Genomic DNA, 17582 nt, shown 5'->3' with positions numbered 1-17582 from the left:
TCAGCTGGGCAGAGCGAGGGGCGACCCAGCAGAGGGAGTCTTGCGGGCCAGACTGGGAGGGGAATTGTAACCCCGATGGGGGCCTGACGCAGGGGAGGGTCCTGCCACCTCGAGCCTGGAGGCCGGAGGCCGGTGCCCGAGCGCGCGTCCCTCCAGCACGGGCCGTGGATGGACGTTTGCTCCCGTGGCTGCTGCTGGGCCGCCTGGGCTGCCTCGCGCTGCGCTCCCCGGGCTCCCGCACGGCTCAGCGGCCGTGGTGTCTCGGCAGTGCCGGGGCCCGGCGACCCCACTGACCTGCGGCAGAGCTCGCCCAGGCCGGCCAGCGGCTGCAGCACCCCGCTGGACGATTCGCCGTGCGTGATGAAGAACAGACAGGGCTGGTGCTGCGCCAGAGCCTGCACAGGCAGCAGAGAGAGGGTGAAAGGCACCAGCCGAGCGGAGGAGGCAGCTTCGTCCTGTGTGTCTGCGGGGGGGGGGGGGGCACGCCAAGGGAGGGCTGCTGCTCTGGCCTGCAGGGTCCATGGGCAGGCCAGCCGTCTCCGAAGGCAGGACACCCAGAGGGAGCTGCCTTCTGGGCTTTGAGAGGCAGAGTCTGGCAAAGGCCTCAGGCGAGCTGCAAGGGCCTGCGGGGAGCAGCCCCCACTCCGTAACGCATGGGCACGGGCTGCCCCGGAGCCGGGGCGGGCAGGCAGGCTCCCCAGGGTCCCACACTGGGCTCCTGGCCAGTCGGACTCTGGCCAGGCTGGAGTCAGAGCAGTAGCCACCCTGCAGGGCCCCCCACGCGGGGCATGGCTTGGCCTCTCTCACCCCCTGTGCCCGTCGGCTGGCGAGCCAAGGAGACACCTGCGGCCCTTAGACCAAGCCTGCAGGGGCACAGCAGAGGGGGCGTGGAAGAGAGCTAGGGCCAGGCCGGCACGGGGCAGCGCTCGCACCTGGGGCTGGGTCCCGAGGAGACGCGCGTCGCCCCAGACTGTCCGGCCGGAGAGGGAGGGCTCCTTGGCCTGGCATTTCGCTGGGCTGCTGGCAGGGGGGACCACAGCTGCTCTCTGCTAGCATGAGTAGCGAGTGGGCTGCAGGGTTCCCTGGGGCAGGCGGCCTCTCGTTAGCCCAGCGGCGGAAATTAGGGGACTGCTGGGACGGGTTTCTCTGGTCATAGCCCATTCCGCTTTCACTGCCTGCCACGCAGCAGCGCCAGGGCTCCTGTCTCTCCAGGGGCCCGGCAGGCTGCAGTCCCCTGGGCCCCCCAGCGTCCCGCTCCAACGCCTGAGCACTCACCTCCTCAATCTCGCTCAGTGCAAAGTATTCCCCTGGGGCCTTCACCAATTGCCGGACATCAGCTCCTGGAGGGGGCAGACAGTCAGTACCCTGCGCTGCACGGCCCGGCCACGCCTGTTGTGCGGCCCCATTTCTAGCCACGGCCCAGCCACGCCTGTTGTGCGGCCCCGTTTCTAGCCACGGCCCAGCCACGCCTGTTGTGCGGCCCCGTTTCTAGCCACGGCCCGGCCACGCCTGTTGTGCGGCCCCGTTTCTAGCCACGGCCCGGCCACGCCTGTTGTGCGGCCCCGTTTCTAGCCACGGCCCAGCCACGCCTGTTGTGCGGCCCCGTTTCTAGCCACGGCCCGGCCACGCCTGTTGTGCGGCCCCGTTTCTAGCCACGGCCCGGCCACGCCTGTTGTGTGGCCCCGTTTCTAGCCACGGCCTGGCCCCCCTCAGTCACCACACAAGGGCAGGTTGTGTGGCCGGCCATGGTCTGCAATGGGGCCAGTTCCCCGGGTGCTTTGGCACAGAGCGGGTGCAGTGACCGGAGGGGGAGGGCTAGCTCGGTGGATGGCACAAAGCGCCCAGGGGTGGCTGGGGCGGTACCAGCCCCCACTCCTCAGCGGAGGGACTGTGACCAGCTGTGGCTCTGGGGATGCAATTGGTCACCTATTAACTGGAGAGCGGGGACCTGTCAAAGTCCAGCCTGGCCTCAGGGGAATCTGTCCAGCTGAAAACCAGGAGCCTGCTGACAGCCCTGCTCCCCCCGGCACTGATCACACGTGGACAGGCTGTGCCCGGGGAGCGCCCCCTCCTGACCACGGGCTCGTTGGAGAGGAGGGGAGACAGAAGCTTCGCTGCGTGGTCAGAGACCAAAAGGCCAGGAGGCGCCGTCGGGATCATCTGCCCTGGTCTCTGGTGCAGGCGAGACAGTTCGACCCGACCCGGGATCCCGGCATGGGGGCTGGTCGGGTTACAGCCCAGCCGGATCTCCCTGGGAACTGCAGCCGTCCTGGAGCATCCCGTACGGGGACTTCACGGGCAGTGGCTCCGTCACAGTCTGCTCTGCCTACGGCTGCCAGGGGCTGTTCCGTTCCCCTCCATGGCCCCGAAGGGCTGGGTCCTGCTGCTGCTCAGTGTGGCCTGCGTGCAGCCCGTCACTCGCACTGCAGCCTGCGTGCAGCCCGTCACTCGCTCTGCAGCCTGCGTGCAGCCCGTCACTCGCACTGCAGCCCGTCACTCGCACTGCAGCCCGTCACTCGCACTGCAGCCTGCGTGCAGCCCGTCACTCGCTCTGCAGCCTGCGTGCAGCCCGTCACTCGCTCTGCAGCCCGTCACTCGCTCTGCAGCCCGTCACTCGCTCTGCAGCCTGCGTGCAGCCCGTCACTCGCTCTGCAGCCCGTCACTCGCTCTGCAGCCTGCGTGCAGCCCGTCACTCGCTCTGCAGCCCGTCACTCGCTCTGCAGCCTGCGTGCAGCCCGTCACTCGCTCTGCAGCCCGTCACTCGCTCTGCAGCCTGCGTGCAGCCCGTCACTCGCTCTGCAGCCCGTCACTCGCTCTGCAGCCTGCGTGCAGCCCGTCACTCGCTCTGCAGCCCGTCACTCGCTCTGCAGCCCGTCACTCGCTCTGCAGCCTGCGTGCAGCCCGTCACTCGCTCTGCAGCCCGTCACTCGCTCTGCAGCCTGTCACTCGCTCTGCAGCCTGCGTGCAGCCCGTCACTCGCTCTGCAGCCCGTCACTCGCTCTGCTCTCGTTTACCCGCCCTGCAACTGGGCTCAGCTGACCTGGGCTGATTCACGGGCTTCTCCAGTGTCTACACCAGGCTTTGCACAAGGGGGTTACCCTGGCCCAGCGCTCAGCGTCATTCCCCCACTGCCGAGCGCCCCCATGTGCACAAGGACGCGTGCAGCTCTGCAAAGGCACACGGCTCCCACTGAAAGCAAATAGGAGCTAAAGGTCTTTGGGGACCTTAGGCACATACCCAGGCCTGCCCTGTGACGGCCCTCCTGCAGGTCCTCCCCACTGCAGCAAGCCCTCGCTCACCAGGCCTGCCTTCCCAACACTTCCCTGCTTTCTGGGAGCTCCCAGACGGTCCAAGGGAGGGGGTCATTTTTCCCATAAGCTCTCAGGCCTGCCATGGGCCCAGGCGGGGCGGAAGGGGGCGCAGGGCCCAGGCGAAGGGGGGGGGAAGGGGCGCAGGGCCCAGGCGGGGAGGGGGGGAAGGGGCGCAGGGCCAGACTGCAGCGTAGCAATGAGAGCCCAGGTGAGCGGTCAGTTACGCAGGGTCGGTGCCAACGCTCTGGGCGCAGCAAGGTGCCGAGAGGCAGCGTGTCCGTAGGACGGCTTGGACCTGGCCATGGTGCCCGCTTTCCTGAGAGCCACTGACGGGGCGGGAGCCGAGCCAGCCGCAGCTGTGTGGCTGGGCTCGGGGAGCAAGCCGGGGGGACGCCGTACCCAGTCTCCTGGAGATGTCTGTCGCGCGCTCCCCCCAGATTCCATTCACCGCCATCAGCACCACCTCCCCGGCCTCCACCGCGTTCAGCAGCGCAGCCTCCATGGCGCAGTGGCCCGGCCCGCTGATGGCCAGCGTCAGGGGGTTCTGGGTCTGGAAGGCGTACTGGATCCCCAGCTTGATGTCGTCCATGATCTGCGGAGAGCGCGAAGAGCCGGGGTAAAGCAGCTCCCCGAAGCTGGCAGAGCAGCTGCCCTGAAATCTGCCCCTGTGCCCGCGCCCCAGCGTGTGCGAGGAGGGAAGCAGCCAGCGGCTAGCGGGCCAGGTTCCCATTGACCCCTGCGCAAACCTGCAGGGCTCCAGCCCTGGCCTCTGGCTGCTGGCTGCGCTCTGGGCTGGGCCAGGCCATGCAGGCGCAGTGCATGGGATGGGACGGGGGGGCAGACGTCAGTCACCCAGTAGAGTTGTCACTCGCCACAGCCCCAAGCGCGCTCTGCGTACAGCTCAGCGGCTCCTTACAGGGCTGGGATTTCCCCAGGCAGTGCTCTGCAGACAGCCTCTCGTGGCGCTGCTGGCACACGTCGGAGAGTGCACGGGGGGGCGTAGGAAAGGTCGGATCGGAGGGTGCACGGGGGGGACGTAGGAAAGGTCGGATGGGAGGGTGCACGGGGGGGGGCGTAGGAAAGGTCGGATCGGAGGGTGCACTGGGGGGGCGTAGGAAAGGTCGGATGGGAGGGTGCACGGGGGGGGCGTAGGAAAGGTCGGATCGGAGGGTGCACGGGGGGGACGTAGGAAAGGTCGGATGGGAGGGTGCACGGGGGGGGGCGTAGGAAAGGTCGGATCGGAGGGTGCACGGGGGGGACGTAGGAAAGGTCGGATGGGAGGGTGCACGGGGGGGCGCAGGAAAGGTCGGATGGGAGGGTGCACGGGGGGGGCGCAGGAAAGGTCGGATCGGAGGGTGCACTGGGGGGGCGTAGGAAAGGTCGGATCGGAGGGTGCACGGGGGGGACGTAGGAAAGGTCGGATGGGAGGGTGCATGGGGGGGGCGCAGGAAAGGTCGGATGGGAGGGTGCACGGGGGGGGCGCAGGAAAGGTCGGATCAGAGCGTGCCCGGGGGGGGGCGCAGGAAAGGTCGGATCGGAGGGTGCACGGGGGACCGTAGGAAAGGTCGGATCAGAGCGTGCCCGGGGGGGGGCGCAGGAAAGGTCGGATCGGAGGGTGCACTGGGGGGGCGTAGGAAAGGTCGGATCGGAGGGTGCACGGGGGGGGCGCAGGAAAGGTCGGATCGGAGGGTGCACTGGGGGGGCGTAGGAAAGGTCGGATGGGAGGGTGCACGGGGGGACCGTAGGAAAGGTCGGATCGGAGGGTGCACGGGGGGACCGTAGGAAAGGTCGGATCGGAGGGTGCACGGGGGGCGCAGGAAAGGTCGGATCGGAGGGTGCACGGGGGGACCGTAGGAAAGGTCGGATCGGAGGGTGCACGGGGGGGCGCAGGAAAGGTCGTATCGGAGGGTGCACGGGAGGGGCGTAGGAAAGGTCGGATCGGAGGGTGCACTGGGGGGCGTAGGAAAGGTCGGATGGGAGGGTGCACGGGGGGGGCGCAGGAAAGGTCGTATCGGAGGGTGCACGGGAGGGGCGTAGGAAAGGTCGGATCGGAGGGTGCACTGGGGGGGCGTAGGAAAGGTCGAATTGGAGGGTGCGCGGGGGGGCGCAGGAAAGGTCGGATCGGAGGGTGCCCGGGGGGGCGCAGGAAAGGTCGGATCGGAGGGTGCACGGGGGGGGACGTAGGAAAGGTCGGATGGGAGGGTGCACGGGGGGGACGTAGGAAAGGTCGGATCGGAGGGTGCACGGGGGGGACGTAGGAAAGGTCGGATGGGAGGGTGCACGGGGGGGGACGTAGGAAAGGTCGGATCGGAGGGTGCACGGGGGGGGACGTAGGAAAGGTCGGATGGGAGGGTGCACGGGAGGGGCGTAGGAAAGGTCGGATCGGAGGGTGCACGGGGGGGGACGTAGGAAAGGTCGGATGGGAGGGTGCACGGGGGGGCGTAGGAAAGGTCGGATGGGAGGGTGCACGGGGGGGACGTAGGAAAGGTCGGATCGGAGGGTGCACTGGGGGGGGGCGCAGGAAAGGTCGGATCGGAGGGTGCACTGGGGGACCGTAGGAAAGGTCGGATCGGAGGGTGCACGGGGGGGACGTAGGGAAGGTCGGATCGGAGGGTGCACGGGGGGGACGTAGGAAAGGTCGGATGGGAGGGTGCACGGAGGGGGGCAGGAAAGGTCGGATCGGAGCGTGCCCGGGGGGACGCAGGAAAGGTCGGATCGGAGGGTGCACTGGGGGGGGCGCAGGAAAGGTCGGATCGGAGGGTGCACTGGGGGGGGCGCAGGAAAGGTCGGATCGGAGGGTGCACGGGGGGGACGTAGGAAAGGTCGGATCGGAGGGTGCACGGGGGACCGTAGGAAAGGTCGGATCGGAGGGTGCACGGGGGGGCCGTAGGAAAGGTCGGATCGGAGGGTGCACGGGGGGGGACGTAGGAAAGGTCGGATCGGAGGGTGCACGGGGGGGACGTAGGAAAGGTCGGATCGGAGGGTGCACTGGGGGGGCGCAGGAAAGGTCGGATCGGAGGGTGCATGGGGGGGACGTAGGAAAGGTCGGATGGGAGGGTGCACTGGGGGGGCCGTAGGAAAGGTCGGATCGGAGGGTGCACGGGGGGGCGTAGGAAAGGTCGGATCGGAGGGTGCACGGGGGGGCGTAGGAAAGGTCGATGGGAGGGTGCACGGGGGGGACGTAGGAAAGGTCGGATCGGAGGGTGCACTGGGGGGGGGCGCAGGAAAGGTCGGATCGGAGGGTGCACTGGGGGACCGTAGGAAAGGTCGGATCGGAGGGTGCACGGGGGGGACGTAGGGAAGGTCGGATCGGAGGGTGCACGGGGGGGACGTAGGAAAGGTCGGATGGGAGGGTGCACGGAGGGGGGCAGGAAAGGTCGGATCGGAGGGTGCACTGGGGGACCGTAGGAAAGGTCGGATCGGAGGGTGCACGGGGGGACCGTAGGAAAGGTCGGATCGGAGGGTGCACGGGGGGGCGCAGGAAAGGTCGTATCGGAGGGTGCACGGGAGGGGCGTAGGAAAGGTCGTATCGGAGGGTGCACGGGAGGGGCGTAGGAAAGGTCGGATGGCAGGGTGCACGGGGGGGCGCAGGAAAGGTCGTATCGGAGGGTGCACGGGAGGGGCGTAGGAAAGGTCGGATCGGAGGGTGCACTGGGGGGGCGTAGGAAAGGTCGAATTGGAGGGTGCCCGGGGGGGCGCAGGGAAGGTCGGATCGGAAGGTGCCCGGGGGGGCGCAGGAAAGGTCGGATCGGAGGGTGCACGGGGGGGGGCGTAGGAAAGGTCGGATCGGAGGGTGCACGGGGGGGCGTAGGAAAGGTCGGATCGGAGGGTGCATGGGGGGGGACGTAGGAAAGGTCGGATGGGAGGGTGCACGGGGGGGACGTAGGAAAGGTCGGATCGGAGGGTGCATGGGGGGGACGTAGGAAAGGTCGGATGGGAGGGTGCACGGAGGGGGGCAGGAAAGGTCGGATCGGAGGGTGCACTGGGGGACCGTAGGAAAGGTCGGATCGGAGGGTGCACGGGGGGGACGTAGGGAAGGTCGGATCGGAGGGTGCACGGGGGGGACGTAGGAAAGGTCGGATGGGAGGGTGCACGGAGGGGGGCAGGAAAGGTCGGATCAGAGCGTGCCCGGGGGGACGCAGGAAAGGTCGGATCAGAGCGTGCCCGGGGGGACGCAGGAAAGGTCGGATCGGAGGGTGCACTGGGGGGGGCGCAGGAAAGGTCGGATCGGAGGGTGCACGGGGGGGGACGTAGGAAAGGTCGGATCGGAGGGTGCACGGGGGGGACGTAGGAAAGGTCGGATCGGAGGGTGCACGGGGGGGACGTAGGAAAGGTCGGATCGGAGGGTGCACGGGGGGACGTAGGAAAGGTCGGATCGGAGGGTGCACGGGGGGGACGTAGGAAAGGTCGGATCGGAGGGTGCACTGGGGGGGCGCAGGAAAGGTCGGATCGGAGGGTGCACGGGGGGGACGTAGGAAAGGTCGGATGGGAGGGTGCACTGGGGGGGCGCAGAAAGGTCGGATCAGAGCGTGCCCGGGGGGGGCGCAGGAAAGGTCGGATCGGAGGGTGCACTGGGGGGGGGGGCGTAGGAAAGGTCGGATCAGAGCGTGCCCGGGGGGGGCGCAGGAAAGGTCGGATCAGAGCGTGCACGGGGGGGGGGCGCAGGAAAGGTCGGATCGGAGGGTACCCGGGGGACCGTAGGAAAGGTCGGATCAGAGCGTGCCCGGGGGGCGCAGGAAAGGTCGGAGTGAGCGGCCGTGTTCAGTTGCAGCCCTCACCTGGAACATTTCCTTGTGGAGGTGTCCAATGAGCTGGCGACCTCCTGCAGCCAGGATCCGGGGCGGGACGGTGGAGGGCCCAGGCCCCAGGAGCAGCCTGTCCGGGATGGCCAGCGGCTGGCGCAGCGCCTCGGGAGGGGCCACCAGCAGCTGCTGGGAAGCCATGGCGCGGTAGCGGGGCGCTGGGGGCGCAGGCAGCCAGAGAGGAGCCCGCGCCGCTGCCTGGAGCCCTCGGGAGGCCCTGCCCATCGCCACCCGGTGCATCTTCTGGGGCAGAGATCACAGAGTGGACCTTCACCCTGCCGCTGGGCCTGCTGCCACGGGCCCCACAGCCTGCTCCTCTCGGAGTCTGCCCTGCTAGCCGCGGCCACTCCCAGCCCTCGCCCTGCCACACTGCCCTGTGCAGCCCTGGTAATAAACGCCCGGGTCCAGCGCCACGCAGCCGCCCCCCGACGGCCCCGCAGCTCCCTGGCTCCTCCTCTGTTCCCTCTGCCCGTGAACTCTGCACCGGGGGCTGGGCGGGGGCAGGGTGCTGCTCCGGGGGGGTGTTTGTCTAACCTGCCCGGTCGGAGCGGCTTTCCCCACAGCTCAGCGAGATAACAGGCCGCTGCCCCGCTCCGCCCGATGTGGGCGCGTGGGGAGGGGCCTCACTCGCCGTCCGGGGGGTTTGCTCTCATCACGGTGCCCGAGCTCTGGTAGCCGTGAGAGGTGCAGCCGCAGTCCCTGAGCACTCCGGGACCTCGCCCGAAGAGCTGCCAGCCTCAGTGGCCGAGATGCAAGGAGGATGGGAGGCAAAACAGGCACAGAGAGGTGGGGGGGTCTCGCCTTAGGCCAGCTGGCAGGGCAGCGGCAGAGCCGGAGCAGGCCCAGCTCTCCCGAGTCCCGAGTCCTACTCACGAGGTCATTGCTCCAGGTTGCTCAGACCCTGGGGAGTGGAAGTCCAGGATGTTTCTGTGACGGGCCGGGCCAGGTCTGGGCGCAGCTGAGGGCGTCCGCTCAGGGCAAATTGCTCAAACTTGGGGCTCCCCACACCCCCCGACTGGAGACCTTCCGAACAGGCCACAAACCAGTCCCACCGAGCACCTCAGCTGCCAATCTGGCCAGCCTGAAGCCTCACGAGCAAAACCCCGACACCCCAGCTCTCTCCGTGCCCCAAACAGCCCCAGGCCTGCACACAGGTGCGGGGTTATAGAACCCAACCCCACCTACCCCAAACGGGTTCTCCAGTCCCAAAGAACCAGCCACAGCTCCCAGGTCAATTTACCCTCTGGATCTTGCCCTCAAATCACACTGGGCCAACCCTTTACAATCTGAAATCTAAAGGTTTGTTACTAAAGAAAGAAAAGCCTGAGAGTGAGGTTGTTAAAGTATCCTACATGACATGTGTGACGGCGCGTTGAGGTCCCCCGTCTCCTGCACCCCGAAATGGCACAAACAGACTGCACCAGCCGGTGGAGTAGAGGAAGTTTATTGCCTCTCCAGGATACAGCACAGCACAGATGGAATCTGGTCACAGAGCTGGGCTAGGATGCCTCAGGCCCCCTTGAGTTGGGGGGAGACCGGGCCCCTAAACTCTAGCCCCTTCCCTAGGCTGTCTCCTCCATGCTCCCCGACAGCCAGCCACTAACTAACTCTCTTCCCGCCCTGCCCCCCAGCCAGGGCAGCCTCCACCTTCCTTTGTTCCTCTCCATGGGGGGTGTCTGGCCACTGGTTTGCATAGTGACTCATCCTGTTTTGCTGGGTCGTGGTCCCCACGACAGCCAGTGGGGGTTACCCCAGAGCCAGCAGCATAGAAACCAGCCAGGTACCCCCACTACGTCACAACATGCATCGACTCTCCAGTTCTCGACGCAGGCTCTAGCAGAGATTGTTACAGCTGCTGGCTTAAAAGTCTCTGGTTACATCCCATGTCAGGATGGGTCCATGGTTCTTTCTGGCTCATTGTTCCCTGCAAGGCTGCATCTGGGATTCGGAGCAAAACCAAAGACAAGAAATGGAGTCTGCCACATGGCATTTTACATCCATCCCTGGTCTCTTCCCAGCTGGAGAGGGTCACATGGCCAGAGCCAGGTGTGTCTTCGGCATTTCGAGATCCATTGTCCCCAGAGCCTCGCTCATTAGCATAGCCATTGGCTGAGCATTCCTGGCCCATAGCTCAGCCACAGACAGACGTTCCCAGCCTCCCTACATGGTCATAACTCCACACAGACGTTGTACAAGCACATGAAGAGCAGATACAGACTCAGGGGAAGTTTAGCTTTTGTTTGACACCTCACATGGCCCCTTTGTACCACTTTTGGGGCACCCCCCCCATGGCCCGGCTGCTCCCCTTAACATCCAGTAACGTGACAGTTTCCCGACACATCCCTCCGGCCCCTTAGCCGTGGGCAGCGTGGCCCAGGTGCTGCAGTGCTTGTGGCCTGGGCTCCGCAGCGCAGCTTGGCAAAGGGGAGTCAGGTGGCGTGTGGGCGCTCTGAACTCTCACAATCTCTCTCTTCCTTCTCATGTTCTCCTCCCCCTCCCACTTCCCTGCCCTGCCTCACTCTCAGCCCCACTCGGGCCCAGCTCCGATGCCTGGGAAGGCTGGCGAACGTCTCTCCAGTGCTGTAGGACCAGGCCCAAGGTGCCAGGGAAGTCCATGGGGTGCAGGGTGGCGAGGCAGGCCCTGGCTTAGCAGGTGTGACGACCCAGGGCAGCTGGCTGCAATGGTTTGGTGGCGGGCAGGCATGCCAGGAGCTGGGTGAATGGTTTTCCGTTTCCTGAATAAACTGCCAGAGACTGCGGCCCTGTAATGAAGGCAGCCATGCTCCGGAGGCTAATTACGAGCTTGCCTGAGGCAGCAGGCTAATCCGGCACCTGCAGCCAATTAAGGGCTGTGGGGCTGCTTTAAAAGGTTTCCCCCCAGGTAAGGGAGTAAGGTTACTGGGTAGGTTTAGAAAAAATAACGGACACACTTGGGCAGGGGGGACTGGGAGGGGGGGCAGGGGCAGGGTGGCTGTGGGAGATGGGGGGGCTGGCAGGCGGGGGGTCAGGGCAGCACTGCTGGCCGGAGGAGATGGGGCTGATGAGCAGGGGGTTAGGGCAGCGCGGCTGGCCTGGGAGATGGGGGAGAGTTCGAGGGCAGCATGGCTGGCCAGGGAGATGGGGGAGAGTTCGAGGGCAGCATGGCTGGCCAGGGAGATGGGGGAGAGTTCGGGGGCAGCATGGCTGGCCCGGGGAGATGGGGGAGAGTTCGGGGGCAGCATGGCTGGCCCGGGGAGATGGGGGAGAGTTCGGGGGCAGCATGGCTGGCCCAGGGAGATGGGGGAGAGTTCGGGGGCAGCGCGGCTGGCCTGGGAGATGGGGGAGAGTTCGGGGGCAGCATGGCTGGCCCGGGGAGATGGGGGAGAGTTCGAGGGCAGCATGGCTGGCCAGGGAGATGGGGGAGAGTTCGGGGGCAGCATGGCTGGCCCGGGAGATGGGGGAGAGTTCGGGGGCAGCATGGCTGGCCAGGGAGATGGGGGAGAGTTCGGGGGCAGCATGGCTGGCCTGGGAGATGGGGGACAGTTCGAGGGCAGCATGGCTGGCCCGGGGAGATGGGGGAGAGTTCGGGGGCAGCGCGGCTGGCCCGGGGAGATGGGGGAGAGTTCGAGGGCAGCATGGCTGGCCCGGGGAGATGGGGGAGAGTTCGAGGGCAGCATGGCTGGCCAGGGAGATGGGGGAGAGTTCGGGGCCAGCATGGCTGGCCCGGGGAGATGGGGGAGAGTTCGGGGGCAGCATGGCTGGCCCGGGGAGATGGGGGAGAGTTCGAGGGCAGCATGGCTGGCCCGGGGAGATGGGGGAGAGTTCGAGGGCAGCGCGGCTGGCCCGGGAGATGGGGGAGAGTTCGGGGGCAGCATGGCTGGCCCGGGAGATGGGGGAGAGTTCGAGGGCAGCATGGCTGGCCAGGGAGATGGGGGAGAGTTCGGGGGTCAACATGGCTGGCCAGGGAGATGGGGGAGAGTTCGGGGGTCAACATGGCTGGCCAGGGAGATGGGGGAGAGTTCGAGGGCAGCATGGCTGGCCAGGGAGATGGGGGAGAGTTCGAGGGCAGCATGGCTGGCCCGGAGAGATGGGGGAGAGTTCGAGGGCAGCATGGCTGGCCAGGGAGATGGGGGAGAGTTCGGGGGCAGCATGGCTGGCCCGGGAGATGGGGGAGAGTTCGAGGGCAGCATGGCTGGCCAGGGAGATGGGGGAGAGTTCGAGGGCAGCATGGCTGGCCAGGGAGATGGGGGAGAGTTCGGGGGCAGCATGGCTGGCCAGGGAGTTGGGGGAGAGTTCGGGGGCAGCATGGCTGGCCAGGGAGTTGGGGGAGAGTTCGGGGGCAGCATGGCTGGCCCAGGGAGTTGGGGGAGAGTTCGGGGGCAGCATGGCTGGCCTGGGAGATGGGGGAGAGTTCGAGGGCAGCATGGCTGGCCCGGGGAGATGGGGGAGAGTTCGAGGGCAGCATGGCTGGCCAGGGAGATGGGGGAGAGTTCGAGGGCAGCATGGCTGGCCCGGGAGATGGGGGAGAGTTCGGGGGCAGCATGGCTGGCCCAGGGAGATGGGGGAGAGTTCGGGGGCAGCATGGCTGGCCCGGGAGATGGGGGAGAGTTCGGGGGCAGCATGGCTGGCCCGGGGAGATGGGGGAGAGTTCGGGGGCAGCGCGGCTGGCCCGGGAGATGGGGGAGAGTTCGAGGGCAGCATGGCTGGCCCGGGGAGATGGGGGAGAGTTCGAGGGCAGCATGGCTGGCCAGGGAGATGGGGGAGAGTTCGGGGGCAGCATGGCTGGCCCGGGAGATGGGGGAGAGTTCGGGGGCAGCATGGCTGGCCCGGGAGATGGGGGAGAGTTCGGGGCCAGCATGGCTGGCCAGGGAGATGGGGGAGAGTTCGGGGGCAGCATGGCTGGCCCGGGGAGATGGGGGAGAGTTCGAGGGCAGCATGGCTGGCCCGGGGAGATGGGGGAGAGTTCGAGGGCAGCATGGCTGGCCCGGGGAGATGGGGGAGAGTTCGAGGGCAGCATGGCTGGCCCGGGGAGATGGGGGAGAGTTCGGGGGCAGCGCGGCTGGCCCGGGGAGATGGGGGAGAGTTCGAGGGCAGCATGGCTGGCCCGGGGAGATGGGGGAGAGTTCGGGGGCAGCATGGCTGGCCCGGGGAGATGGGGGAGAGTTCGGGGGCAGCATGGCTGGCCCGGGGAGATGGGGGAGAGTTCGAGGGCAGCATGGCTGGCCAGGGAGATGGGGGAGAGTTCGAGGGCAGCATGGCTGGCCCGGAGAGATGGGGGAGAGTTCGAGGGCAGCATGGCTGGCCAGGGAGATGGGGGAGAGTTCGGGGGCAGCATGGCTGGCCCGGGGAGATGGGGGAGAGTTCGGGGGCAGCATGGCTGGCCCGGGGAGATGGGGGAGAGTTCGGGGGCAGCATGGCTGGCCCGGGGAGATGGGGGAGAGTTCGGGGGCAGCGCGGCTGGCCTGGGAGATGGGGGAGAGTTCGGGGGCAGCATGGCTGGCCCGGGGAGATGGGGGAGAGTTCGAGGGCAGCATGGCTGGCCAGGGAGATGGGGGAGAGTTCGGGGGCAGCATGGCTGGCCCGGGAGATGGGGGAGAGTTCGGGGGCAGCATGGCTGTCCAGGGAGATGGGGGAGAGTTCGGGGGCAGCATGGCTGGCCCGGGGAGATGGGGGAGAGTTCGGGGGCAGCATGGCTGGCCCGGGGAGATGGGGGAGAGTTCGGGGGCAGCATGGCTGGCCCGGGGAGATGGGGGAGAGTTCGAGGGAAGCATGGCTGGCCCGGGGAGATGGGGGAGAGTTCGAGGGCAGCATGGCTGGCCAGGGAGATGGGGGAGAGTTCGGGGGCATCATGGCTGGCCCGGGAGATGGGGGAGAGTTCGGGGGCAGCATGGCTGGGCAGGGAGATGGGGGAGAGTTCGGGGGCAGCGCGGCTGGGCAGGGAGATGGGGGAGAGTTCGGGGGCAGCATGGCTGGCCCGGGTGATGGGGGAGAGTTCGAGGGCAGCGCGGCTGGCCAGGGAGATGGGGGAGAGTTCGAGGGCAGCGCGGCTGGCCAGGGAGATGGGGGAGAGTTCGAGGGCAGCGCGGCTGGCCCGGGAGATGGGGGAGAGTTCGGGGGCAGCATGGCTGGCCCGGGTGATGGGGGAGAGTTCGAGGGCAGCGCGGCTGGCCAGGGAGATGGGGGAGAGTTCGAGGGCAGCGCGGCTGGCCAGGGAGATGGGGGAGAGTTCGAGGGCAGCGCGGCTGGCCCGGGAGATGGGGGAGAGTTCGAGGGCAGCATGGCTGGCCAGGGAGATGGGGGAGAGTTCGAGGGCAGCGCGGCTGGCCCGGGAGATGGGGGAGAGTTCGGGGGCAGCATGGCTGGCCAGGGAGATGGGGGAGTTCGAGGGCAGCGCGGCTGGCCGGAGGAGATGGGGGAGAGTTCGAGGGCAGCATGGCTGGCCCGGGTGATGGGGGAGAGTTCGAGGGCCGCGCGGCTGGCCAGGGAGATGGGGGAGAGTTCGAGGGCAGCATGGCTGGCCCGGGTGATGGGGGAGAGTTCGAGGGCAGCGCGGCTGGCCAGGGAGATGGGGGAGAGTTCGAGGGCAGCGCGGCTGGCCAGGGAGATGGGGGAGAGTTCGAGGGCAGCGCGGCTGGCCAGGGAGATGGGGGAGAGTTCGAGGGCAGCATGGCTGGCCCGGGAGATGGGGGAGAGTTCGAGGGCAGCATGGCTGGCCCGGGAGATGGGGGAGTTCGAGGGCAGCATGGCTGGCCAGGGAGATGGGGGAGAGTTCGGGGGCAGCATGGCTGGCCCGGGAGATGGGGGAGTTCGAGGGCAGCGCGGCTGGCCAGGGAGATGGGGGAGAGTTCGAGGGCAGCATGGCTGGCCCGGGAGATGGGGGAGAGTTCGAGGGCAGCATGGCTGGCCCGGGTGATGGGGGAGAGTTCGAGGGCAGCACGGCTCGCCATGGAGATGGGGGAGAGTTCGGGGGCAGCATGGCTGGCCAGGGAGATGGGGGAGAGTTCGAGGTCAGCATGGCTGGCCCGGGGAGATGGGGGAGAGTTCGGGGGCAGCATGGCTGGCCAGGGAGATGGGGGAGAGTTCGGGGTCAGCATGGCTGGCCCGGGGAGATGGGGGAGAGTTTGGGGGCAGCATGGCTGGCCAGGGAGATGGGGGAGAGTTCGGGGGCAGCATGGCTGGCCAGGGAGATGGGGGAGAGTTCGAGGTCAGCATGGCTGGCCAGGGAGATGGGGGAGAGTTCGGGGGCAGCATGGCTGGCCCGGGGAGATCGGGAGGAGAAGAACTGGCCAGCAGGAAGCAGGGGTGACCAGGAGAGGTTCGGGGGCAGCGGAGCTGGTCGGGAAGGATCAGGGGAAGTGGGGGGGGAAGGGGGGGTAGGACTGACCCGGGCACGTGCAGATCCCGGGGCGCTGTTAGTCCCGCGCACGGTCCGGAGAAGCGCGAGTGAGTCTGGCAGCGGCTCCACCACGCGCTCAGGAGCAGGGACAGGGCTTCTCCTCCCCGAGGCGTAAGACACAGCCAGGGCTCCCAGCGCCAATCGCGCCACCTCCCAGCCTCTCTCCCGCCCCCACCAGGCGTCCGTCCGGCGCCCAGCCAGAAATTCAGGAAATATCGGACGTTGCACATTGCACCTGTCCGGTATTTTCTGGGTTTTTTACCGGACACAGGGCCCAGAAACCGGACTGCCCGGTAGAACACTGGACACTTGGCAACCCTAAAAGGGAGCGGGAGGCGCAGAGTGAAGGACTGAGGGGAGGAAGTGTACAGCTGAGGCCTGGAGAAGGATAGTGTTGGGGCTGAAGCAGGCAAGATTCACTCCGGTCCCAGGGCGAAGGTCCGAGGGGAACATTTGGGGAGGTGGCCCAGGGAACAGGCTGCTGTACTGCGGCTAGAGGAAAACGCCACTCAGGTGCTGCGAGGGTCCCTGGGCTAGGACCTGAAGTGGTGGGTGGGCCAGGTTCCCACAACGCTCCCCATGCCACTGCAAAGTCTGCTCCTGGAAAGGGAGGCCAGGACTTCCGAGGGGTTCCCCCAACCCAGCTGGGCCCCTGGCCTCTGGAAAAGCTGGGGGTCACAGAGAGCCTCTGAGTGCAATAACTGCCTGGAAGTGACACGGCTGGAGCTTTGCTGCAGCTGTTACTAGCTTGCGGAGCCCAGCAAGGCTAATGGGGGTTAGTAGCTGGCCGCACCGTGTGCTTCTCAGAGCTCACCCTTCCAGCAGTGAAATGCCTTGAGCCAGCGCGAAGGCAATTGCTGCCCTGTGTGCTTTGCTGCCTCTCTTGGAGGAGTCCCTGGCCTGCCTTGCTGTGTCTCTGATTTTTTCCTGGATGCTGCCACGTTTGCTCACTCAGGCCTCAATCCTCACTGACTGTTCACTAATTGCTGTAGCTTCTCTGTGAGTCCTTCTGTGGGGCCCTGGACTGGGAAGAGTGAGCAAGAGAAACCGAAGCCTGGGTAGCGGTTCAGTACTTTGCCTGTTACAAGCCATTTCAATAAGGCTCTAGGGCTCTCAGAACCCACTGACATGCAGCTGCCTCTGGGCTGGAGCGCAGCCCTGTTGAACAGCGCGCAGCAACCCTGCCCAGGCAGCAAAGAAGAAGGATTGTGTAACCTCTGGAAAGGCCGAATGCAAGTAGCCCAGCTGGAGTGTGGCTCGGGCTGTACGGCTAATGCACACGTCTCCTCGCAGAAAATGCGCCCTGAATTGCGTGGCTCATGGGAAGGGAAGCCCCAGCACTGCGGTATGACACTGGCTCACTGCTCATTCTGCAGAGACTCTGAAGAGGCCCAGCCTGGAGCAGAAAACTGCGAGGAGGAGCCGTTTCCGTCGTTCTCCTCAGCACCCCCATGCAGGTGGCTCTGGGGACAGCCCCTGCAGGCCCAGAGGATGGGCGGGGGGTAGAATTTGCCACCAGTGGAGTCGTGCTGGTGCTGTGAGAGTGAGGCTCTGGGGCGAGCTCATTAGTTCTCCCTCTACCTGCTCCGTCGGCCGCTTCCTGGCCCACGTGGAACATTCGCAGCCTGGAGCCAAGTGTGGAGGGCTGCGCGCCCTCGAGCAGCACCCAGCCCCTCTCCGACCCCTGCTGCGTCTCCTGTTGTTGACACGTTTTCCTGGTGAGGCAACAGCTTCCCGCTCCCTTGACGTGGGCGCTGACGGGCGAGCGCGGGGGCCGGAGGGTAACTTACCCAATCGGCGCCAGGTGGAGCCAGCCTGCCTGGCCTGCATTGCTCAAGGGTTTGCGTGTTTGGGCAGAGCCGTGGGAGCCCATTGGTCAGCGCGTGGGACGCGGCAGCTCCTGCCCACAACACTGAGCTCTGTGGCAAGGAGGGGGCAGGGCACCGCCAGGCAACCCTACAACCCCAGAGCTGGGAGAGACCTAGGGGCATTGGGCCAGCCCCACTCAGCCGGCAGGACCAGCACCCCCGCTGAGAGCAGCCTCTCCGGAACCCCTGCAGGGAGCTGCAGCTGCCCCCAAGCTCCCTGGCTCTG

General features: G+C 67.1%; 1 protein-coding gene across 1 annotated transcript in view; it reads right to left on the bottom strand.

The window, feature by feature from the left end:
* Positions 1 to 8269, bottom strand: part of LOC102447551 (alanine--glyoxylate aminotransferase) — a 29077-nt gene extending 20808 nt beyond the window's left edge. The window contains exons 1-4 of the mRNA XM_075917863.1: positions 8090 to 8269; positions 3711 to 3903; positions 1276 to 1340; positions 295 to 395 (exon numbers count right to left, since the gene is read on the bottom strand). Coding sequence (XP_075773978.1) covers positions 295 to 395; positions 1276 to 1340; positions 3711 to 3903; positions 8090 to 8254 — 524 coding nt within the window. The 5' untranslated portion in view covers positions 8255 to 8269. The remainder of the gene's footprint in view (positions 1 to 294; positions 396 to 1275; positions 1341 to 3710; positions 3904 to 8089) is intronic.
* Positions 8270 to 17582: the final 9313 nt, after the last annotated feature.

Source organism: Pelodiscus sinensis, unplaced genomic scaffold, assembly GCF_049634645.1.
Source record: "Pelodiscus sinensis isolate JC-2024 unplaced genomic scaffold, ASM4963464v1 ctg41, whole genome shotgun sequence".
Lineage (NCBI taxonomy): Eukaryota > Metazoa > Chordata > Testudines > Trionychidae > Pelodiscus > Pelodiscus sinensis.
Note: the sequence above shows the minus strand (reverse complement) of the source record. Positions and strands in the feature narration are given on the sequence as shown.